This window comes from Penaeus chinensis, chromosome 13 (assembly GCF_019202785.1).
Source record: "Penaeus chinensis breed Huanghai No. 1 chromosome 13, ASM1920278v2, whole genome shotgun sequence".
NCBI classification, from domain to species: domain Eukaryota; kingdom Metazoa; phylum Arthropoda; class Malacostraca; order Decapoda; family Penaeidae; genus Penaeus; species Penaeus chinensis.
In genome coordinates, this window is record NC_061831.1 from 18915669 (window position 1) to 18938168 (window position 22500).

At 32.3% G+C, this 22500-nt stretch overlaps 5 protein-coding genes across 5 annotated transcripts; all 5 read left to right on the top strand.

The window, feature by feature from the left end:
• The first annotated feature begins 771 nt into the window (after positions 1-771).
• Positions 772-7874, top strand: LOC125031598 (cuticle protein AM1159-like). The gene is made up of 3 exons (XM_047622482.1): positions 772-894; positions 7407-7492; positions 7601-7874. Exons 1-3 carry the CDS (start codon positions 772-774, stop codon positions 7764-7766), a joined length of 375 nt encoding a protein of 124 aa, XP_047478438.1. The 3' UTR covers positions 7767-7874.
• A 2026-nt stretch (positions 7875-9900) lies between these two features.
• On the top strand, positions 9901-10753 carry LOC125031846 (cuticle protein AMP1A-like). Its single transcript, XM_047622822.1, has 3 exons — positions 9901-9929; positions 10156-10355; positions 10464-10753. Exons 1-3 carry the CDS (start codon positions 9921-9923, stop codon positions 10627-10629), a joined length of 375 nt encoding a protein of 124 aa, XP_047478778.1. The 5' UTR covers positions 9901-9920; the 3' UTR covers positions 10630-10753.
• Positions 10754-12235: 1482 nt separating this feature from the next.
• On the top strand, positions 12236-14332 carry LOC125031599 (cuticle protein AM1159-like). The gene is made up of 3 exons (XM_047622483.1): positions 12236-12271; positions 13784-13983; positions 14072-14332. The coding sequence occupies exons 1-3, from the start codon at positions 12236-12238 to the stop codon at positions 14238-14240; spliced, it is 405 nt and encodes a 134-aa protein (XP_047478439.1). The 3' UTR covers positions 14241-14332.
• Positions 14333-16855: 2523 nt separating this feature from the next.
• On the top strand, positions 16856-17679 carry LOC125031600 (cuticle protein AM1159-like). The gene is made up of 3 exons (XM_047622484.1): positions 16856-16918; positions 17099-17298; positions 17387-17679. Exons 1-3 carry the CDS (start codon positions 16856-16858, stop codon positions 17553-17555), a joined length of 432 nt encoding a protein of 143 aa, XP_047478440.1. The 3' UTR covers positions 17556-17679.
• Positions 17680-19939: 2260 nt separating this feature from the next.
• LOC125031601 (cuticle protein AM1159-like) lies at positions 19940-20763 on the top strand. Its single transcript, XM_047622485.1, has 3 exons — positions 19940-20023; positions 20215-20414; positions 20503-20763. The coding sequence occupies exons 1-3, from the start codon at positions 19940-19942 to the stop codon at positions 20669-20671; spliced, it is 453 nt and encodes a 150-aa protein (XP_047478441.1). The 3' UTR covers positions 20672-20763.
• The last annotated feature ends 1737 nt before the right edge of the window (positions 20764-22500 follow it).

Here is a 22500-nt window from a genome sequence, read left to right on the forward strand (position 1 = left end):
TACACATATATGTACACATAAGTATATAAACAGATATACATATACTCTTTTCAAAATGTGTGTGTGAGAGAGAGAGAAAGAGAGAGAGCAACCTGCTGGGATCATACAGGTAAAGGGAAAGATCTGACATGATTGTTATATTACTACATTTTCTGTTATATTTTTAACTGCAGTTTGTAGTCTCTTTAAAATCTAATTTTGAGATCTGTCGCAACTTCCTCTTTCCCGCCAGAATCCCCTCCAAAGTCAACTTCGTAGCCAACGATAAAAAGAGAGGGGGAAGCAAGATAGATAAAAAGAGGTGGGGAGAGAGGAAGAAAGGAGAGAAAGAATAAATACAAACAAAGAGAAAGAGAGAATAACAAAGAGAACGAGAGAGAGAGAGAATGAGAGAAACAATGGTCGGGGGTAGGAATAAGCGAAAAAAAGAGCGAAAGATACAGGAAAAATGTGGTACATTACATATTCTGTCTGCAGACTAGTCGTACCTGAGAGTGGTCCTTGTTCTTCAATGTATTTTGCAGGCTAGAACAAAATATGCTATTTACATGTTAAGCGAGGGATGGCCCAAGGTGTCTATGCGTATTTGTGTGCGTGCGTGTATGTGAGCATATATATACGTGTTTTCTGTGTATGTATTTCTTCTGTTTATATGTGTGATAAAGTAGGGGTGGGGGACAGAAAAAGATCTCCCGCTTTCCACAAATTTATAACACTATTATAAGGAACAGTTGGAAAACAACGGCTGGATGTTGCTAAACAAGAATAGCAATGAACTTTGACCCGACTTCAAGGTACATTTTGGTCATAGCTGTTACCCAGAGCACTTGGATGAAGGTATTCTTCATGGTTATATATTTAACGGAAAATGGGTATGTCCATGTGGATAATAAGGTAAATGACTGAATGGACGAATAAAACAAATGGATATATATATTATATATCTATGTAGATATATATATATATATATATATATATATATATATATATATATATATATATATATATATATATATATATATATATATATATATATATATATATATATATATATATATATATATATATATATATATATATATATATATATATATATATATATATATATATATATATATATATATATATATATATATATATATATATATATATATATATATATATATATATATATATATATATATATATATATATATATATATATATATATATATATATATATATATATATATATATATATATATATATATATATATATATATATATATATATATATATATATATATATATATATATATATATATATATATATATACATATACTTGACTCTTTTCAAATTTCACTGTAAATACACTCTTAAGTCAAGTACTTCCGGCAGTGATGCATGTAAATATCGATTATATATGCTCTCATGTGTGGTTTTATAAATAAAGCTGTTTGAAAATGCTTTAGCTAATGTTATTATACATGGAGTACCGTTTCCTCTCGTGTTCTTTATTTTAAAGATACAAGCAAACGAATATACACAAACGCAAACGCACACATACATACCCATGTATGTATCGATAGATGTATGTATATACATATATATACATATACTTGACTCTTTTCAAATTTCACTGTAAATACACTCTTAAGTCAAGTACTTCCGGCAGTGATGCATGTAAATATCGATTATATATGCTCTCATGTGTGTATTTGTCTGGTTTTATAAATAAAGCTGTTTGAAAATGCTTTAGCTAATGTTATTATACATGGAGTACCGTTTTCCCTCTCGTGTTCTTTATTTTAAAGATACAAGCAAACGAATATACACAAACGCAAACGCACACATACATACCCATGTATGTATCGATAGATGTATGTATATACATATATATACATATACTTGACTCTTTTCAAATTTCACTGTAAATACACTCTTAAGTCAAGTACTTCCGGCAGTGATGCATGTAAATATCGATTATATATGCTCTCATGTGTGTATTTGTCTGGTTTTATAAATAAAGCTGTTTGAAAATGCTTTAGCTAATGTTATTATACATGGAGTACCGTTTTCCCTCTCGTGTTCTTTATTTTAAAGATACAAGCAAACGAATATACACAAACGCAAACGCACACATACATACCCATGTATGTATCGATAGATGTATGTATATACATATATATACATATACTTGACTCTTTTCAAATTTCACTGTAAATACACTCTTAAGTCAAGTACTTCCGGCAGTGATGCATGTAAATATCGATTATATATGCTCTCATGTGTGTATTTGTCTGGTTTTATAAATAAAGCTGTTTGAAAATGCTTTAGCTAATGTTATTATACATGGAGTACCGTTTCCTCTCGTGTTCTTTATTTTAAAGATACAAGCAAACGAATATACACAAACGCAAACGCACACATACATACCCATGTATGTATCGATAGATGTATGTATATACATATATATACATATACTTGACTCTTTTCAAATTTCACTGTAAATACACTCTTAAGTCAAGTACTTCCGGCAGTGATGCATGTAAATATCGATTATATATGCTCTCATGTGTGGTTTTATAAATAAAGCTGTTTGAAAATGCTTTAGCTAATGTTATTATACATGGAGTACCGTTTCCTCTCGTGTTCTTTATTTTAAAGATACAAGCAAACGAATATACACAAACGCAAACGCACACATACATACCCATGTATGTATCGATAGATGTATGTATATACATATATATACATATACTTGACTCTTTTCAAATTTCACTGTAAATACACTCTTAAGTCAAGTACTTCCGGCAGTGATGCATGTATATATCGATTATATATGCTCTCATGTGTGTATTTGTCTGGTTTTATAAATAAAGCTGTTTGAAAATGCTTTAGCTAATGTTATTATACATGGAGTACCGTTTCCCTCTCGTGTTCTTTATTTTAAAGATACAAGCAAACGAATATACACAAACGCAAACGCACACATACATACCCATGTATGTATCGATAGATGTATGTATATACATATATATACATATTTCAACATTATATATGCACATATATATATGTATATACACACATATATGTATATGTGTATGTGTATACATACATACAAACATATGTACACATATGTACACATAAGTATATTAATATATATACATATACTTGACTCTTTTCAAATTTCACTGTAAATACACTCATATCAAGTACTTCCGGCAGTGATGCATGTAAATATCGATTATATATGCTCTCATGTGTGGTTTTATAAATAAAGCTGTTTGAAAATGCTTTAGCTAATGTCAATACGTATGAAGTAATGTTTTCCTCTCTTGTTCTTTACTTCATAATTACACGCAAACTAATACATACAGTTACAAATGCACCCACCCACACACAGACATGCCCATATATACATACATATACGTATATATACATATATGAATATATATATATAGATATATACATATATACAACATATATATTTATATATATTCTTTTTTTTATTTTTTATATCACGAACTCCCTCGCAAGGGCTTCGACAGTGCCTCCTTTCAAAGGACTTGATAGGTGGCGTCCGTTACCTCTAGTGGATGCCCTTTCTATTAATATCAGACCATTGATGCCTGATTCGAACAAGCGCGAACTAGGTGACCGACCCTCATTGTCCCCAGCGTTACCGCTGCACCACGGCGGCACACACATATATTTACATATGTGTACATATATACACATACATAAACGCATATATATGTGTGTGTGCGTGCGTGTGTATGTATAAATGTATGAGCGTGTATGTATATATATCTAATATGTATACATACATACATACATACATACATACATACATACATACATACATACATACATACATACATACATACATACATACATACATACATACATACATACATACATACATACATACATACATACATACATACATACATACATACATACATACATACATACATACATACATACATACATACATACATACATACATACATACATACATACATACATACATACATACATACATACATACATACATACATACATACATACATACATACATACATACATACATACATACATACATACATACATACATACATACATACATACATACATACATACATACATACATACATACATACATACATACATACATACATACATACATACATACATACATACATACATACATACATACATACATACATACATACATACATACATACATACATACATACATACATACATACATACATACATACATACATACATACATACATACATACATACATACATACATACATACATACATACATACATACATACATACATACATACATACATACATACATACATACATACATACATACATACATACATACATACATACATACATACATACATACATACATACATACATACATACATACATACATACATACATACATACATACATACATACATACATACATACATACATACATACATACATACATACATACATACATACATACATACATACATACATACATACATACATACATACATACATACATACATACATACATACATACATACATACATACATACATACATACATACATACATACATACATACATACATACATACATACATACATACATACATACATACATACATACATACATACATACATACATACATACATACATACATACATACATACATACATACATACATACATACATACATACATACATACATACATACATACATACATACATACATACATACATACATACATACATACATACATACATACATACATACATACATACATACATACATACATACATACATACATACATACATACATACATACATACATACATACATACATACATACATACATACATACATACATACATACATACATACATACATACATACATACATACATACATACATACATACATACATACATACATACATACATACATACATACATACATACATACATACATACATACATACATACATACATACATACATACATACATACATACATACATACATACATACATACATACATACATACATACATACATACATACATACATACATACATACATACATACATACATACATACATACATACATACATACATACATACATACATACATACATACATACATACATACATACATACATACATACATACATACATACATACATACATACATACATACATACATACATACATACATACATACATACATACATACATACATACATACATACATACATACATACATACATACATACATACATACATACATACATACATACATACATACATACATACATACATACATACATACATACATACATACATACATACATACATACATACATACATACATACATACATACATACATACATACATACATACATACATACATACATACATACATACATACATACATACATACATACATACATACATACATACATACATACATACATACATACATACATACATACATACATACATACATACATACATACATACATACATACATACATACATACATACATACATACATACATACATACATACATACATACATACATACATACATACATACATACATACATACATACATACATACATACATACATACATACATACATACATACATACATACATACATACATACATACATACATACATACATACATACATACATACATACATACATACATACATACATACATACATACATACATACATACATACATACATACATACATACATACATACATACATACATACATACATACATACATACATACATACATACATACATACATACATACATACATACATACATACATACATACATACATACATACATACATACATACATACATACATACATACATACATACATACATACATACATACATACATACATACATACATACATACATACATACATACATACATACATACATACATACATACATACATACATACATACATACATACATACATACATACATACATACATACATACATACATACATACATACATACATACATACATACATACATACATACATACATACATACATACATACATACATACATACATACATACATACATACATACATACATACATACATACATACATACATACATACATACATACATACATACATACATACATACATACATACATACATACATACATACATACATACATACATACATACATACATACATACATACATACATACATACATACATACATACATACATACATACATACATACATACATACATACATACATACATACATACATACATACATACATACATACATACATACATACATACATACATACATACATACATACATACATACATACATACATACATACATACATACATACATACATACATACATACATACATACATACATACATACATACATACATACATACATACATACATACATACATACATACATACATACATACATACATACATACATACATACATACATACATACATACATACATACATACATACATACATACATACATACATACATACATACATACATACATACATACATACATACATACATACATACATACATACATACATACATACATACATACATACATACATACATACATACATACATACATACATACATACATACATACATACATACATACATACATACATACATACATACATACATACATACATACATACATACATACATACATACATACATACATACATACATACATACATACATACATACATACATACATACATACATACATACATACATACATACATACATACATACATACATACATACATACATACATACATACATACATACATACATACATACATACATACATACATACATACATACATACATACATACATACATACATACATACATACATACATACATACATACATACATACATACATACATACATACATACATACATACATACATACATACATACATACATACATACATACATACATACATACATACATACATACATACATACATACATACATACATACATACATACATACATACATACATACATACATACATACATACATACATACATACATACATACATACATACATACATACATACATACATACATACATACATACATACATACATACATACATACATACATACATACATACATACATACATACATACATACATACATACATACATACATACATACATACATACATACATACATACATACATACATACATACATACATACATACATACATACATACATACATACATACATACATACATACATACATACATACATACATACATACATACACTTTCCAGACCAGCAACGGCATCAGCTCCTCCAACACTGGCACTCCTGGATCTGAGGGCCAGAGCAACATGCAGGGATCCTACAGGTAAAATGAAAGTTCTGTCATGGCTGGTATATTACTAAAATGTCTGTTACACCCATAACTGCAGTTTTTTGTCTCTTTAATATCTAATGTTGCCGTCTCTTGTCGCAGCTTCCTCCTTCCCGACGGCACCCTCGCCGAAGTCAGCTTCGTGGCCGACGAGAACGGCTTCCAGCCCTCGTCCGACCTCCTGCCCGTCGCCCCGCCGCTGCCCGACCACGTGCATGAACTGCTCCGCATCGCTGAGGAACAGCGGGCGAGCGGAGTTCAGTTTTAGGATTCTTGACATGACAACGAGCTCTTCTTTGATATTATTGTAAATAAACCTACAAACCAATGCAATAAAAAAATGTGCATGTACATAATGCGCTAATCACATTACCAAGACAGTTCTATTATTATGAAAATTCATCCTTTGATCTATAGCCTCTGATTTTAATGCATGGATCTCAGTGTGTATGTTATTTCAAAAGAGTCATGTATGGTCATATGTATGACAGATACAAACGCGCGGACGCACACATATATTTAAGATGGAAGAATGCAATAACACATTTTATATAGAAATTTGATATAACCTCCCTGATAATGTGACCCAAACATGTGACCCATCATAAATATTGTCAAACCAGAATCTAGACTAACTACATAGACATTACCCATCTACTCATACTACATCATAATAGCGAGGTCCCACAGAAAATCTAGGAGAGCTCTCGATGGGAGGGATTTCGAAATGCCAGGTTGCTTCTATTTGGCATTATATGAAATTCATTGTCAGGGAAGAATTATATATATACAGTATACATATATATATTTCAATATATATATAGACACACAAACATACTTCCAATAGATACACATACACATACATATCCATACAAATATTTATATGTATATATATGTGATGTATATATCTGAATATGTGTGTATGTATGTATCGGTATATATTATATCTATACCTACATATATATATATATATATATATATATATTTATATAAATACATATTCATATGTAGGTATATATATCTAATATGTATACATACATACATACATATTTATGTACACACCTGTATATATAAATATTCATGTACATACGTATTTTTTGGATATATATACATATATATTCACATACATATGTGTGTGTGTGTGCATGTGTTTATATATATGCATACGTATACGTATATGTATACACACACACACACACACACATATATATATATTATTTATATACATTTTATACATATAGATAGATAGATAGAGAGAAAGAGGGAGACAGAGATAGAGAGAAACAGATAGACAGAGAGACAGAGAGAGAAGGAGATTTAAAGAGAGGCCATTCAAACTTACGCATAAGCAAGTACATGTGATGCGCACAGACTAGTCTGACCAGTACCATCTTCAAAGGAAACGGTAAATCGTAGTCCTTGCGCTTCAAGGCATTTTGACAGCTAAAGGAAACAATACTGTTTGCATATCAATTTGGACAGCCAAAATCCATGTGAGTGAGAGGGGACGCACACAGACACACACTGGCACACACAAGCATATATATATATATATATATATATATATATATATATATATATATATATATATATCCTATGTATATGAATACATGCATGTATATTTACATTGACATCACGCACACACGCATATATATATATATATATATATATATATATATATATATATATATAAATATATATATACATATATACACATGCACACATACACACACACACACACACACACGTACATATATATATATATATATATATATATATATATATATATATATCCAAAAAATATGTATATACATGAATATTTATATACATAGGTGTGTACATAAATATGTATGTATGTATGTAAACATATTAGATATATATACCTATATATAAATATGTATATACATATATGGATAGCTATGTAAGTATTTATATGCATCTATCTGTCTATCGCTCTATCTACCTATATACTGTATATATTTGTATATATAGTGATATATATTAACATACACATGCATGTATACTGTATATATATTGCACACACACACTTAATATATATATATATATGTGTGTTTATATATATATATATATATATGTATAAACACACACACACGTGTGTACGTGCGGGTTGGCACAACTTCTATTTCTCTCCCGTGTCCAAAAGATTCTGGTTACAGATATCAAAAGCTTCCAAATGCCATCATGTTTGAAATCAGTGAATAAAATATGGTATATGCATTTATTTATTTAAAATTGAACTAAGTAATGTGAATGCTAAGTACCAGGCATCCGACCCACGCATGGCAGAGCATATTAACGCCCTCCCCCCCTCTCAGGCAGGAATCAATTAACCCTCTTAGGCCCAAGAGAGCAGTATATAAGCTTCGTCTTCAGCGGCCAGCACCGTCTTCAAACAGGAACCATGAAGCTGGTAAGTACATGAATATACTTGTCTGAATGTTCTCTTGGGGTGCTACTTGTTTGAGACTTAATAAGACATCATGGCTTAAAGGGACATCAATATCCTCGATCAAGGCAAGCATATACGGTAGTATACATGTACTAACATAACACATACCGACGCACGTATATACATACGTACACACATATATATATGTGTGTATGTATAACTGACACGTAATGGTTACTGCCCTCAGATCATCTTCGCCTGCCTGGCCGCCGTTGCCCTCGCCCGCCCTCAGAAACCCGACTCTGAGGCCGAGACCGTTTTGGACGAGAGGTCCGACAACGGCGACGGCAACTTCCAGTACACTTTCCAGACCAGCAACGGCATCAGCTCCTCCAACACTGGCACTCCTGGATCTGAGGGTCAGAGCAACATGCAGGGATCATACAGGTAAAATGAAAGTTCTGTCATGGCTGGTATATTACTAAAATGTCTATTATACTCATAACTGCAGTTTTTTGTCTCTTTAAAATCTAATGTTGACGTCTCTTGTCGCAGCTTCCTCCTTCCCGACGGCACCCTCGCCGAAGTCAGCTTCGTGGCCGACGAGAACGGCTTCCAGCCCTCGTCCGACCTCCTGCCCGTCGCCCCGCCGCTGCCCGACCACGTGCATGAACTGCTCCGCATCGCCGAGGAACAGCGGGCGAGCGGAGTTCAGTTTTAGGATTCTTGAGGAATTGTTTTCATGACAACGAGCTCTCTCTGATTTTCCTGTAAATAAATGAAGAAAAGGCAATATATAATGTGCATGTAGTACTGTACATAATACACTAATCACATGACCAAGACAGTTTTATCATTTTGAAAATCCTTCCAGTGAATTATCCGTTCCATGATAAAAACGAGTATTATATATAATCCAATGCATGGATTTGAGTATGTGTATATTATTCAGAGAGTTCCCTTTTAATTTTACGGAATCGCCTCTCAAGTCATAAAAGCTCCTAGACGTGTCAACGGAATGCCTAAATTACTGATTTATTAATTTATGGAAAGCTTGAACTGAAACTTGATATCAACTGAATGCGACACAACATCCATTAACTGACATTATCATTTTACATTCTTCGACACTAATGTAAAACAGTCACCTTACCTTTTAATTATGTTCCACCTCAATAAAAAAGAAAATAGAAAAAAAAAACGGACAAATGAGATAGATATCTTTATAAAACTGGTATAATGAGAACTGGTCAGACCGGTATCATCTTCACTAAGAGAGGCAGAGTTCGACTTTATATTTCAAGGTGGTTTCGACATCCATAGAGGACGATGTTGTGTAATTTTGTATATTCAACGTTATATATATGTATATATATGTATATATAGGTATATGTTTATATATATAGAGAGACAGACAGTGAGAGTGAGAGTGAGAGTGAGAGTGAGATAGATAGATATATAGATAGAGAGAGAGCGAGAGAGATAATTACTATTGTAGGTGTGATGATTAGATAGACAGACATATACATATATATATGATGCACACACATATACACATACATATACACATATGCATATATGTATACACACACATATATATTTTCATATACATATAACTATAAACACATATGTCTATATGTATATCTATCTATATATCTATATATATATGTGTGTGTGTGTGTGTGTGTGTGTATGTGTGTGTGAATATATATATGTATATGTATATATATATATATATATATATATATATTTAATACATACATATATGAATATATATAGATACACATTATATATACACTGTAAACATATATCTATATATGTTTCTATATAAAGAGAGAGGGAGATAGAGAGAACGAGAGAGAGAAAGAGAGAGAGAGAAGGAAACAAAACTCTGCTATGAATAAGAATATTTTTGTCTAGATACCCTGATAATTACAAGAGTTATAATGATAATATATATATATATATATTTTTTTTTCTGTGCCGTATCAGAACCTGACGTTGGCGACCATGTTTAATTTCATAGTTGGTTATATATATATATATATATATATATATATATATAGATAGATAGATAGATAGATATGGATGGGTGGACGCTTCATGCTCAGGGTGATGTGAAGCGATGGTGTGGTAGCCTAGATAGGGTTAAGTGCTTGCATGCCTTCTCGCTTGCAGCTGCCACCGCTGGCTAGCCTAATGCGAAAAAGGGAGCAGCTCTGCATAAGCCTCCCTTACCAGTTCATAGCTTCTCCGTCATCGAGACTTCTGCAGTGCCTCCTCGTGGCCACCCATGAAAACTGGGCACCTTGCGGTCCCAGGCTAAAATGTGGGGAGTCTCAGAGCATCAGGAGGCCCCAGAGGTACGGAGTCATGGCCCACCGGCGTGTGGACACACCCGGTATCAGCACATCGAAATAATGTTAGTAATAATGATGATGATAATAACAATAGTAATAATAATAATAACACTAATAATAATGATGATAGCAACAACAACAACAATAATAATAACACTGATGATGATAATAATAATGGTAATAAAAATGAAATATAATAATACTAAACATAAATAATGATGACGATAATAATAACATTAAGAATAATAGTAATAATGATTGTGATGACGATGATAACATTAAAAATAATAATGATAACAATAACAATAATGATAACAACAACTACAATGATAATAATAATGATATTGGTAATAACAATAACAACAACAATAATATTTATAAAATTAATAACAGTAATTATAACAATGATGTTGATAATGACATCAATAATATTAATAACAATAACAATATAACAACAACAACAACAATAATAATGATAATAACAATAATAATATTAAAGATAATTATAGCAACAATGACAATAACAATGATAATAATAATAATAACAACAACAACAATAATAATGGTAATAATAATAATAGTAATAATAATAATAATAATGATTGTAATAATAATGAAGTAATTAATAACAATAATCATAATATTCTTAACGATAGTAATAGTAATAATAACAATAATAATATAATATCATATAACAATAATCATAATAATAATAATAATAATAATAATAATAATAAAAATAAAGATGGTAATGATAATGATAATGATAACGGTAATAATAATAATAATAATAATAATAATGATAACAATGATAATAATAGTAGTAATTACAATAATGACAAAACAACAACATATAATGATGAAAAATTATCAATATAATAAAGATAGTATCGATAATAATAACGATGATGAAAGTAACAATGGTGATAATGATGATGATGATAACAATAATATCAGTAATAATATTAATAATAATAATAATGATACAACTACTACTGATGATGATGAAGATGATGATGATGATGATGATGATGATGATGATGACGAGGATGACGATGATGGTGATGATGACCCTGAAATCTACTCTTAAACTACTCGTCAACCCAACTCTGCCACAATCACTCTGACAAGATTATACAAAATCCTCTTCTTGAGGTCACACTGAAGTAAACAGTGCCGCCCACGCTTCCACCCTTTCCCTCTTCCCTTAACCTTCCTGAGCTTCTCGCCACTATATAAACACCGGCTGCAACCGCAACTTCAGCACACAACCATGAAGCTGGTGAGTACAGCATGCACGTCCTGCATTGTCATTGCTGGCGTTGTATTTGACGGTGTTGGTGCGCCATGAGGCAGTCTGAGTGGAACCGAGTTTAATCACCTTCATTTCACACACTCACTCGCATATGTATTTTTACGCGTGCATGTATTTATATGCAAGAAAGTTGAAAAGAATAGTGAGAGATTTTGAATATGTTGAAAATATGTTAAGTGGAAAACTGTCTCCGCCCACAGATCGTCTTTGCCTGTCTGGCCGCCCTCGCCCTCGCCCGTCCTCAGTCACCCGAGTCTGAGGCCGAGACCGTTTTGGACGAGAGGTCCGACAACGGCGACGGCAACTTCCAGTACACCTTCGAGACGAGCAATGGTATCAGGGCCAGCAAAATTGGCACTCCCGGATCTGAGGGCCAGAGCAACATGCAGGGCTCATTCAGGTAAAGTGAAGAAACAAATGTAGATTGAATATTATATTAAACTATAGATTTTGGGCTGTAGTATCTACACTGATATCCTTTGTTGCAGCTTCCTCCTTCCCGACGGAAGCACCGCCGAAGTCAGCTTCGTCGCCGACGAGAACGGTTACCAGCCCTCGTCCGACCTCCTGCCCGTTGCCCCGCCGCTGCCCGATCACGTGCATGAACTGCTCCGCATTGCTGAGGAACAACGGGCGAGCGGAATCACCTTTGAATAAATGCACTCAACCCCATTACGTCTTGCTATTCTCTGATATATATATACGTGTGCAGTGTCTGAAATTATTGCTGCAATAAAGATTACATGTAATCTACGTATTTCTGTATCCGAAATGAAAATTTCCTATTAATCTTAGTCTTTTCAAAATGAAAAGCAGGATGTGTATGTATATGAAGACACTCAAATCCCTTTTTTTTTTTAGATTAAAAACGAATTAATTTCGTTATTGTAACCCAATGAAAAGTGACACTGAATGCCTACTTTCTCTGAAGGTCGCGTATGCACAGTCACCTTATAAATGAGCAATATCCATACTAACTTCATTTCAGATTCCATTGTATTTACCTACCAAATATGTAAAAAATATGACGATGTTTATGGTTTACAAGATATGCATTTTTCTGCAACAATTCTAGACGTATCCGGTCAATAATTACCGCAGGTGAAAAACCTAAACTGCTGAAATTGATATTTAATGTTACACCGGCCTATCTAGGCAAATGCCACTTTCAAGATCAGTGTAAATATTCTGCTGAAATGGAAAGTGTCAGACAACCGACGGTTACACCTTGAGACTGGCATGGGACCTGTTACTTGCACAATCTGGGATCGCCAACTCAGGCTTTATGGGGACCTAGCTCGTTTCCCCTAGCTCGTGTGTATATATATATACACACATTTACATATACATATGTACACACATACATATATACAAATATATATATATATTTACATTTATATGTATATGTATACATATATACATATATATATGTATATATATAAATAGACAGGTATATATATGTATATGCATATATATATATATTTACATATATATATATGTATATACACATATATATGTATATACACATAAATATGTATATATCTGTAAATATATGTATATGAATGACAATCTTACTATAATCTTAAGTGTAATCTTAGCCTTAATAAAAAAATAAAAAAATATCAAACTAACATCATCACCATTATAATGGCAGCAGTAGGAAATCACGACATATTAAGTAAGTCAAGGCTTGATATCATACCCGGTATCAGCACATCGAAATAATATTAGTAATAATGATGATGATAATAACAATAGTAATAATAATAACAACACTAATAATAATGATGATAGCAACAACAACAACAATAATAATAACAATGATGATAATAATAATAATGGTAATAAAAATGAAATATCATAATAATACTAAGCATAAATAATGATAATAATAACATTAAGAATATTAGTAATAATGATGGTGATGACGATGATAACATTAAAAATAATGATAACAATAATGATAACAACAACTACGATGATAATAATAATGATATTGGCAATAACAATAACAACAACAACAAATATAATGATAATACTAATAATAGTAATTATAACAATGATGTTGATAATGATATCAATAATATTGATAACAATAACAATACAACAACAACAACAATAATAATGATAATAATAATAACAATAATAATAGTAAAGATAATTATAGCAACAATGACAATAACAAGGATAATAATAATAATAACAACAACAATAATAATAATGATAATAATAATAATAATAGTAATAATAATAATAATAATAATTATAGTAGTAATAATGATAATAATAATGATTGTAATAATAATAATATTGCTACAGCTAATAACAATAATCATAATATTCTTAATGATAGTAATAGTAATAATAAAAATAATAATATAACATAATATAACAATAATAATAATAATAATAATAATAATGATAATAAAAATAAAGATGGTAATGATAATGATAATGATGACGGTAATGATAATAATAATAATAAAAAAAAATAATAACAATGATAACAAAAGTAGTAATTACAATAATAATGATAAAACAACAATAATAATAATGATGAAAAAAATATCAATATAATAAAGATAGTATCGATAATAATAATGATGATGAAAGTAACAATGGTGATAATGATGATGATGATAACAATAATATCAGTAATAATATTAATAATAATAATATTGATACTACTACTTCTGATGATGATGATGATGATGATGATGATGATGAAGATGATGATGATGATGATATTGATGACGAGGATGACGAGGATGACGATGATGGTGATGATGATGATGATAATGATAATATTAATAATAACCACAATAATAATAATAGTAATAATAATAATCATCATAATGATAATGATAATGATACAAATTATGATGGAAATTAAGATAAATATAATGACTAATACGTTATAATGAAAATAATAACGGTAATCTGAAAGTGCTCAGAGCACATCCTCCGCCGTTATCTGCCACCAACCTTTTTCTAAATGAATCTTTTCACCCTGCTCCTAAAATTTTATTTAATTTCATCTACTCTAAAAACCGAACTTCAACCTTATTTACCCTGAAATCTACTCTTAAACTACTCGTCAACCCAACTCTGCCACAATCACTCTTACATGATTATACAAAATCCTCTTCTTGAGGTCACACTGAAGTAAACAGTGCCGCCCACGCTTCCACCCTTTCCCTCTTCCCTTAACCTTCCTGAGCCTCTCGCCACTATATAAACACCGGCTGCAACCGCAACTTCAGCACACAACCATGAAGCTGGTGAGTACAGCATGCACGTCCTGCATTGTCATTGCTGGCGTTGTATTTGACGGTGTTGGTGCGCCAAGAGGCAGTCTGAGTGGAACCGAGTTTAATCACTTTCATTTCACACACTCACTCGCATATGTATTTTTACGCGTGCATGTATTTATATGCAAGAAAGTTGAAAAGAATAGTGAAGAGATTTTGAATATGTTGAAAATATGTTCAGTGGAAAACTGTCTCCGCCCACAGATCGTCTTTGCCTGTCTGGCCGCCCTCGCCCTCGCCCGTCCTCAGACACCCGAGTCTGAGGCCGAGACCGTTTTGGACGAGAGGTCCGACAACGGCGACGGCAACTTCCAGTACACCTTCGAGACGAGCAATGGTATCAGGGCCAGCAAAATTGGCACTCCCGGATCTGAGGGCCAGAGCAACATGCAGGGCTCATTCAGGTAAAGTGAAGAAACAAATATAGATTGAATATTTTATTAAACTATAGATTTTGGGCTGTAGTATCTACACTGATATCCTTTGTTGCAGCTTCCTCCTTCCCGACGGAAGCACCGCCGAAGTCAGCTTCGTCGCCGACGAGAACGGTTACCAGCCCTCGTCCGACCTCCTGCCCGTCGCCCCGCCGCTGCCCGATCACGTGCATGAACTGCTCCGCATTGCTGAGGAACAACGGGCGAGCGGAATCACCTTTGAATAAATGCACTCAGCCCCATTACGTCTTGCTATTCTCTGATATATATATATATATATATATATATATATATATATATATATACGTGTGCAGTGTCTGAAGTTATTGTTGCAATAAAGATTACATGTAATCTACGTATTTCTGTATCCGAAATGAAAATTTCCTATGAATCTTAGTCTTTTAAAAATAAAAAGCAAGATGTGTATTTATATGAGGACACTGAAATACCTTTTTTTAAATGATCAATATCCATACTAACTTAATTTCAGATTCCATTGTATTTACCTACCAAATATGTAAAAAAATATGACGGTGTTTATGGTTTACTAGATATGCATTGGTTTTCTGCAACAATTCTAGACGCAATCAGCCAATAATTACCGCAGGTGAAAAACCTAAACTGTTAAAATTGATATTTAATGTTACACCGGCCTATCTAGGCAAATGCCACTTTCAAGATCAGTGTAAATATTCTGCTGAAATGGGAAGTGTCAGACAATAACTTTAGGTTAGACAACTGACGCTTGGTTAGTAACGATTAGGTAATTCATGTATATAAATATAAATTGAGCCAATGTGATCAGATGTAATATAAATAAATAACCAGTGCATGCTCAGCAGCAAGAATACTATCACTAAATAATTGTGTTACTGGTCAATTGAATAAAAAATAGGTAAACTTTCATAAATTCCATACCGGACATAACTGCATTAAGGTGCTAACATCTTAAGTTATGAAAATACAATATTTAGGGTCTAGTACGACAATATCGATGTGGTGTACATGTATTTAGAATCTGTTGATACTACATATATCATGCATGGGTAAGATATTATTTTGTTAACACATACTATGATACATTACACTTAGGCAATCCAAAGTGATTTTCATAACAATTAAGTGCTCAGGCAAGTTTATTATGGAAAAGCTGTAAATGCATTAACTGTAAAGATACAATTTAACACTAATTTGTTCTCATTTTAAGTAATTATTTCCTGTAACCTTCAAAATGCTTTCTGTCAGCTAATCCCAAGTTATTAAATATTGTAGTCTATCTATAGTGAGACACGTGAAAGCTTGTTTGTTCTTTATTTCTTCGTTTACAAGTTTTCAATTCTACATCCTGAAAAGTTTTAAGAGCAAATCTGGAACTGTCAGCTCGCCTTTCTCTTCGTATCATGTGGCAGTAATTACAAGACCCCAGAATACATGTTTTTTCTTTCTACCTCCAATAGGTACTGCTTAACTGCACATCATACTGAGTTGGTGTGAGATCTCTTCTTTAAACAGATTTTTTTTTACCTTGATGCCCGGATACAAATGAACAGATATTTTTTGCGATTTGATAGAAGAACATATTTCTGAGAAATCAAACTTCTCTGCATATTTTCATACAAATATTTGTAATTTGCTTTTTATAATGTGCCTGGCAATATATTACTCGTAAAAAATAGTTGACGACCAGCTAAATGCTTTGTATACAAAACTCGATGGTTCACAAAGATAGCTAAAGCGACGGCAGATTCACAAAAATATACTAATTTTTTTTCCCGATTAGTATAAAATATACTGAAATTGTAATGCAAAAGCACCTGTAAGGTATTACGTAGACATTTGATTAATCTCAATTAACAATTGTCTCTTCTTATTTCTTCTATTTGTTTTAGTGTGTGCATAATTCATGTATTCACATATCATATTTCTAATTGGCAACATTCAGAGATTGCACAATAACAAGAAATCATTATAAAAATATGTAAAGTATTAAACTTAAGATAGCTGTCTCTTCTACAACTAAACTCTTCCTTTATCTACCCTCACTACTCTTAATCTACCTCAGAAGTAGATAATAGTCTCATCAGTCTTAAAACATCCCGAAAGTCTACTCATGTATCACTCCTTAACACAAACCTTCTCATGACCAAACCTCATTTATTCTGAAATCTCCATAATCTACACTCTTTACCCTTAATCTACATCTGTGGTTCTCCGACTTTTTTAGTATCGTTACCCCCGGCAGCGTGTGGTAGATCGCCATTACCCCTCCTCCATTCCTCTTCATTTTAGAGAAAAAGAGTGTAATGTATAATCATTTATGCGTTCTGTCTTTAAGAAATTGATTTCTATTCTTATTATGATACATATTGGTTTATTTACCTCTGCATTATTTATCATTATTATTCATCAATTTACCCCACAAACTATTACTAGTATAAAGTACCTCATTATGCCTCAGAAACAGGCTTACATGTAGTTTTGGGCGTACATGCAGTCTCCCTTTTCGGCTGAGGGAATAATATACATGACCGTTTCTCCCACGAACCCCCTTTCCCTCTTCCCTTAACCTTCCTGAGCCTCTCGCCGCTATATAAACAGCGACTGCAACGGCATGCTTCAGCACACTACAACAATGAAGCTGGTGAGTAGACCATGCACGTCCTGCATTGTCATTGCTGGTGTTGTATTTGAGGGGGTTGGTGCGCGAAGAGGCAGTCTGAGTGGAACCGAGTTTAATCACTTTCATTCACAAACTCAGACGTTCTCACACTCATGTACAAGTATTTTTCGTGTGTGTAAATGTGTTTCAATGCAGGAAAGATGAAAAATAGGGAGAGAATTTTCATGTTGAAAATATGTTTTGCGGAAAATTGTCTCTGCCCACAGATCATCTTCGCCTGCTTGGCCGCCCTCGCCCTCGCCCGTCCTCAGACACCCGAGTCTGAGGCCGAGACCGTTTTGGACGAGAGGTCCGACAACGGCGACGGCAACTTTCAGTACACCTTCGAGACGAGCAATGGTATCAGGGCCAGCAAAATTGGCACTCCCGGATCTGAGGGCCAGAGCAACATGCAGGGTTCATTCAGGTAAAGTGAAGAAACAAATGTAGATTGAATATTATATTAAACTATAGATTTTGGGCTGTAGTATCTACACTGATATCCTTTGTTGCAGCTTCCTCCTTCCCGACGGAAGCACCGCCGAAGTCAGCTTCGTCGCCGACGAGAACGGTTACCAGCCCTCGTCCGACCTCCTGCCCGTTGCCCCGCCGTTGCCCGATCACGTGCATGAACTGCTCCGCATTGCTGAGGAACAACGGGCGAGCGGAATCACCTTTGAATAAATGCACTCAACCCCATTACGTCTTGCTATTCTCTGATATATATATACGTGTGCAGTGTCTGAAGTTATTGTTGCAATAAAGATTACATGTAATCTACGTATTTCTGTATCCGAAATGAAAATTTCCTATGAATCTTAGTCTTTTTAAAATAAAAAGCAGGATGTGTATGTATATGAAGACACTCAAATCCCTTATTTCAGATTATTAACGGATTAATGCCTATTAATGCTCCACATTGCTGAGGAACAACGGGCGAGCGGAATCACCTTTGAATAAAAGCACTCAGCCCCATTACGTCTTGCTATTCTCTGATATGTATATGCGTGCGCAGTGTCTGAAGTTACGGGATTAGTCCCAACCTTATCAAAGTCAATAATAATTACATGTAAAATATGTATTTTTCTTTATCCCAGATCAAGAATTTGCATTGAACTTCTCGTGAATTAGTGTTACTTTAAATATGATTGTTAAACTTTGTTGTTTCGAAATAAAAAAATTAACTGGTCAGGTCGGTTATTGGAGACCACTTGGAAAGTGGAAATAAATTCCTTTTCTCACCTTCGTCTGTCTGAGAGCTTCCTATGTGGGCAAGAACGCCTGGAGATCGAGCCATTACAGTACAGCTCCCCTTGGGTGCTGGATGCCTATCGCCAGCGGTGATCTAATTAAATATATCAAATACATGATAGTAATGCTGACAAAGTTCCAGGCAATAATTACTTTTTCCATTTGCAGAACTTATATATAATAAAACTCAGCTCTCTTGGTCACAATTCATGCAATTATAAATACTTATCAATACGCACATTCCTCTTTGAAACGGAAATTTTCTTACGTTTGTATTTTTTTTTCATCTCAGAGACACAGCTGATCAATTAGTACGGCTGGTGTAATAACTAAAGTGCCGAAATTTGTATTAGTTAATATTATTTAGGCCTATTTAGGCATTTATCGTTTTTGTTAGAAGCGTACTTCATCTGCTAAAACGTCAGGATAATTTTGGGTTTTAGGTTGTTTAATAAACGGGTACAGATCAACCATAAGCTAATTTATTTTGGTAAATTACTTATAGTAATCATAACAAACACATAATTAGCAATAACAATATTAATAGATAAATTGTGTTGCTTGTAAGCAATTTCTACGTCCTGAATACTTCTTATTGGCAGATCTTCCTCTTCGCATGTTGCGAGATTTACAGGACACTGAAACACCGGAAGGGTTATTTCAGGTATATATTTTTTTTAGAATAATAATAATTAAAAAAAAATATCTTCACAATACCAGATAATTCAGTATTTGCTTGTTATTAAGTGTAGATAAAAAAAGTTGGGAGAGAGTGACAGATAAAAAAGAAATAATCCCATTCCTTTGTCAACATTTTTAGAGTATGCCTGACCTTGGCCAAGAGTATTTTCTTAATGTTTGTCAAATAAACTAGCATTTCAATTATTTAAACTTCTGAATTTCTATGTACGGGTAATTATGGATGTTGGTGTAATGGGAAAAGGATACTTAGACAAGTTAACACTTTCATGAATGTTCAATGATTTTGTGATGTTATTAAATTTGTAAAGGGAAGAAACAAGAAAAATATAAACAGAGCATCAGAGCAACATTTTTTTTTTCTGTTCTGTCACCATGGATTATGTTTCCGTAAAAAAATACAGATATCTGATACAGCAGGCAATCAGGGGAAACTTTTCTCACTTTGTTCAGGGGTCATCCTATGGAAGTTAAGACTATGCTTGTAATTAAGAAGCCCAATATAGACTGCATGGAATAGAAAAAGCAGGATATGTGTTATTGGAATATGAAAAGTTCCTCAA

Excerpts from the sequence above, each read along its gene's own strand:
- LOC125031598 (XM_047622482.1), top strand. The coding sequence starts at position 772 with ATGAACTTTGACCCGACTTCAAGGTACATTTTGGTCATAGCTGTTACC. Across the intron at positions 895-7,406 it reads ATGTCCATGTGGATAATAAG|ACTTTCCAGACCAGCAACGG; the intron begins GTAAATGACTGA and ends ATACATACATAC. Across the intron at positions 7,493-7,600 it reads AACATGCAGGGATCCTACAG|CTTCCTCCTTCCCGACGGCA; the intron begins GTAAAATGAAAG and ends CTCTTGTCGCAG.
- LOC125031599 (XM_047622483.1), top strand. The coding sequence starts at position 12,236 with ATGTGGGGAGTCTCAGAGCATCAGGAGGCCCCAGAG. Across the intron at positions 12,272-13,783 it reads AGCATCAGGAGGCCCCAGAG|ATCGTCTTTGCCTGTCTGGC; the intron begins GTACGGAGTCAT and ends CTCCGCCCACAG. Across the intron at positions 13,984-14,071 it reads AACATGCAGGGCTCATTCAG|CTTCCTCCTTCCCGACGGAA; the intron begins GTAAAGTGAAGA and ends CCTTTGTTGCAG.
- LOC125031601 (XM_047622485.1), top strand. The coding sequence starts at position 19,940 with ATGCTTCAGCACACTACAACAATGAAGCTGGTGAGTAGACCATGCACG. Across the intron at positions 20,024-20,214 it reads CTGGTGTTGTATTTGAGGGG|ATCATCTTCGCCTGCTTGGC; the intron begins GTTGGTGCGCGA and ends CTCTGCCCACAG. Across the intron at positions 20,415-20,502 it reads AACATGCAGGGTTCATTCAG|CTTCCTCCTTCCCGACGGAA; the intron begins GTAAAGTGAAGA and ends CCTTTGTTGCAG.
- LOC125031600 (XM_047622484.1), top strand. The coding sequence starts at position 16,856 with ATGAAGCTGGTGAGTACAGCATGCACGTCCTGCATTGTCATTGCTGGC. Across the intron at positions 16,919-17,098 it reads CTGGCGTTGTATTTGACGGT|ATCGTCTTTGCCTGTCTGGC; the intron begins GTTGGTGCGCCA and ends CTCCGCCCACAG. Across the intron at positions 17,299-17,386 it reads AACATGCAGGGCTCATTCAG|CTTCCTCCTTCCCGACGGAA; the intron begins GTAAAGTGAAGA and ends CCTTTGTTGCAG.
- LOC125031846 (XM_047622822.1), top strand. Across the intron at positions 10,356-10,463 it reads AACATGCAGGGATCATACAG|CTTCCTCCTTCCCGACGGCA; the intron begins GTAAAATGAAAG and ends CTCTTGTCGCAG.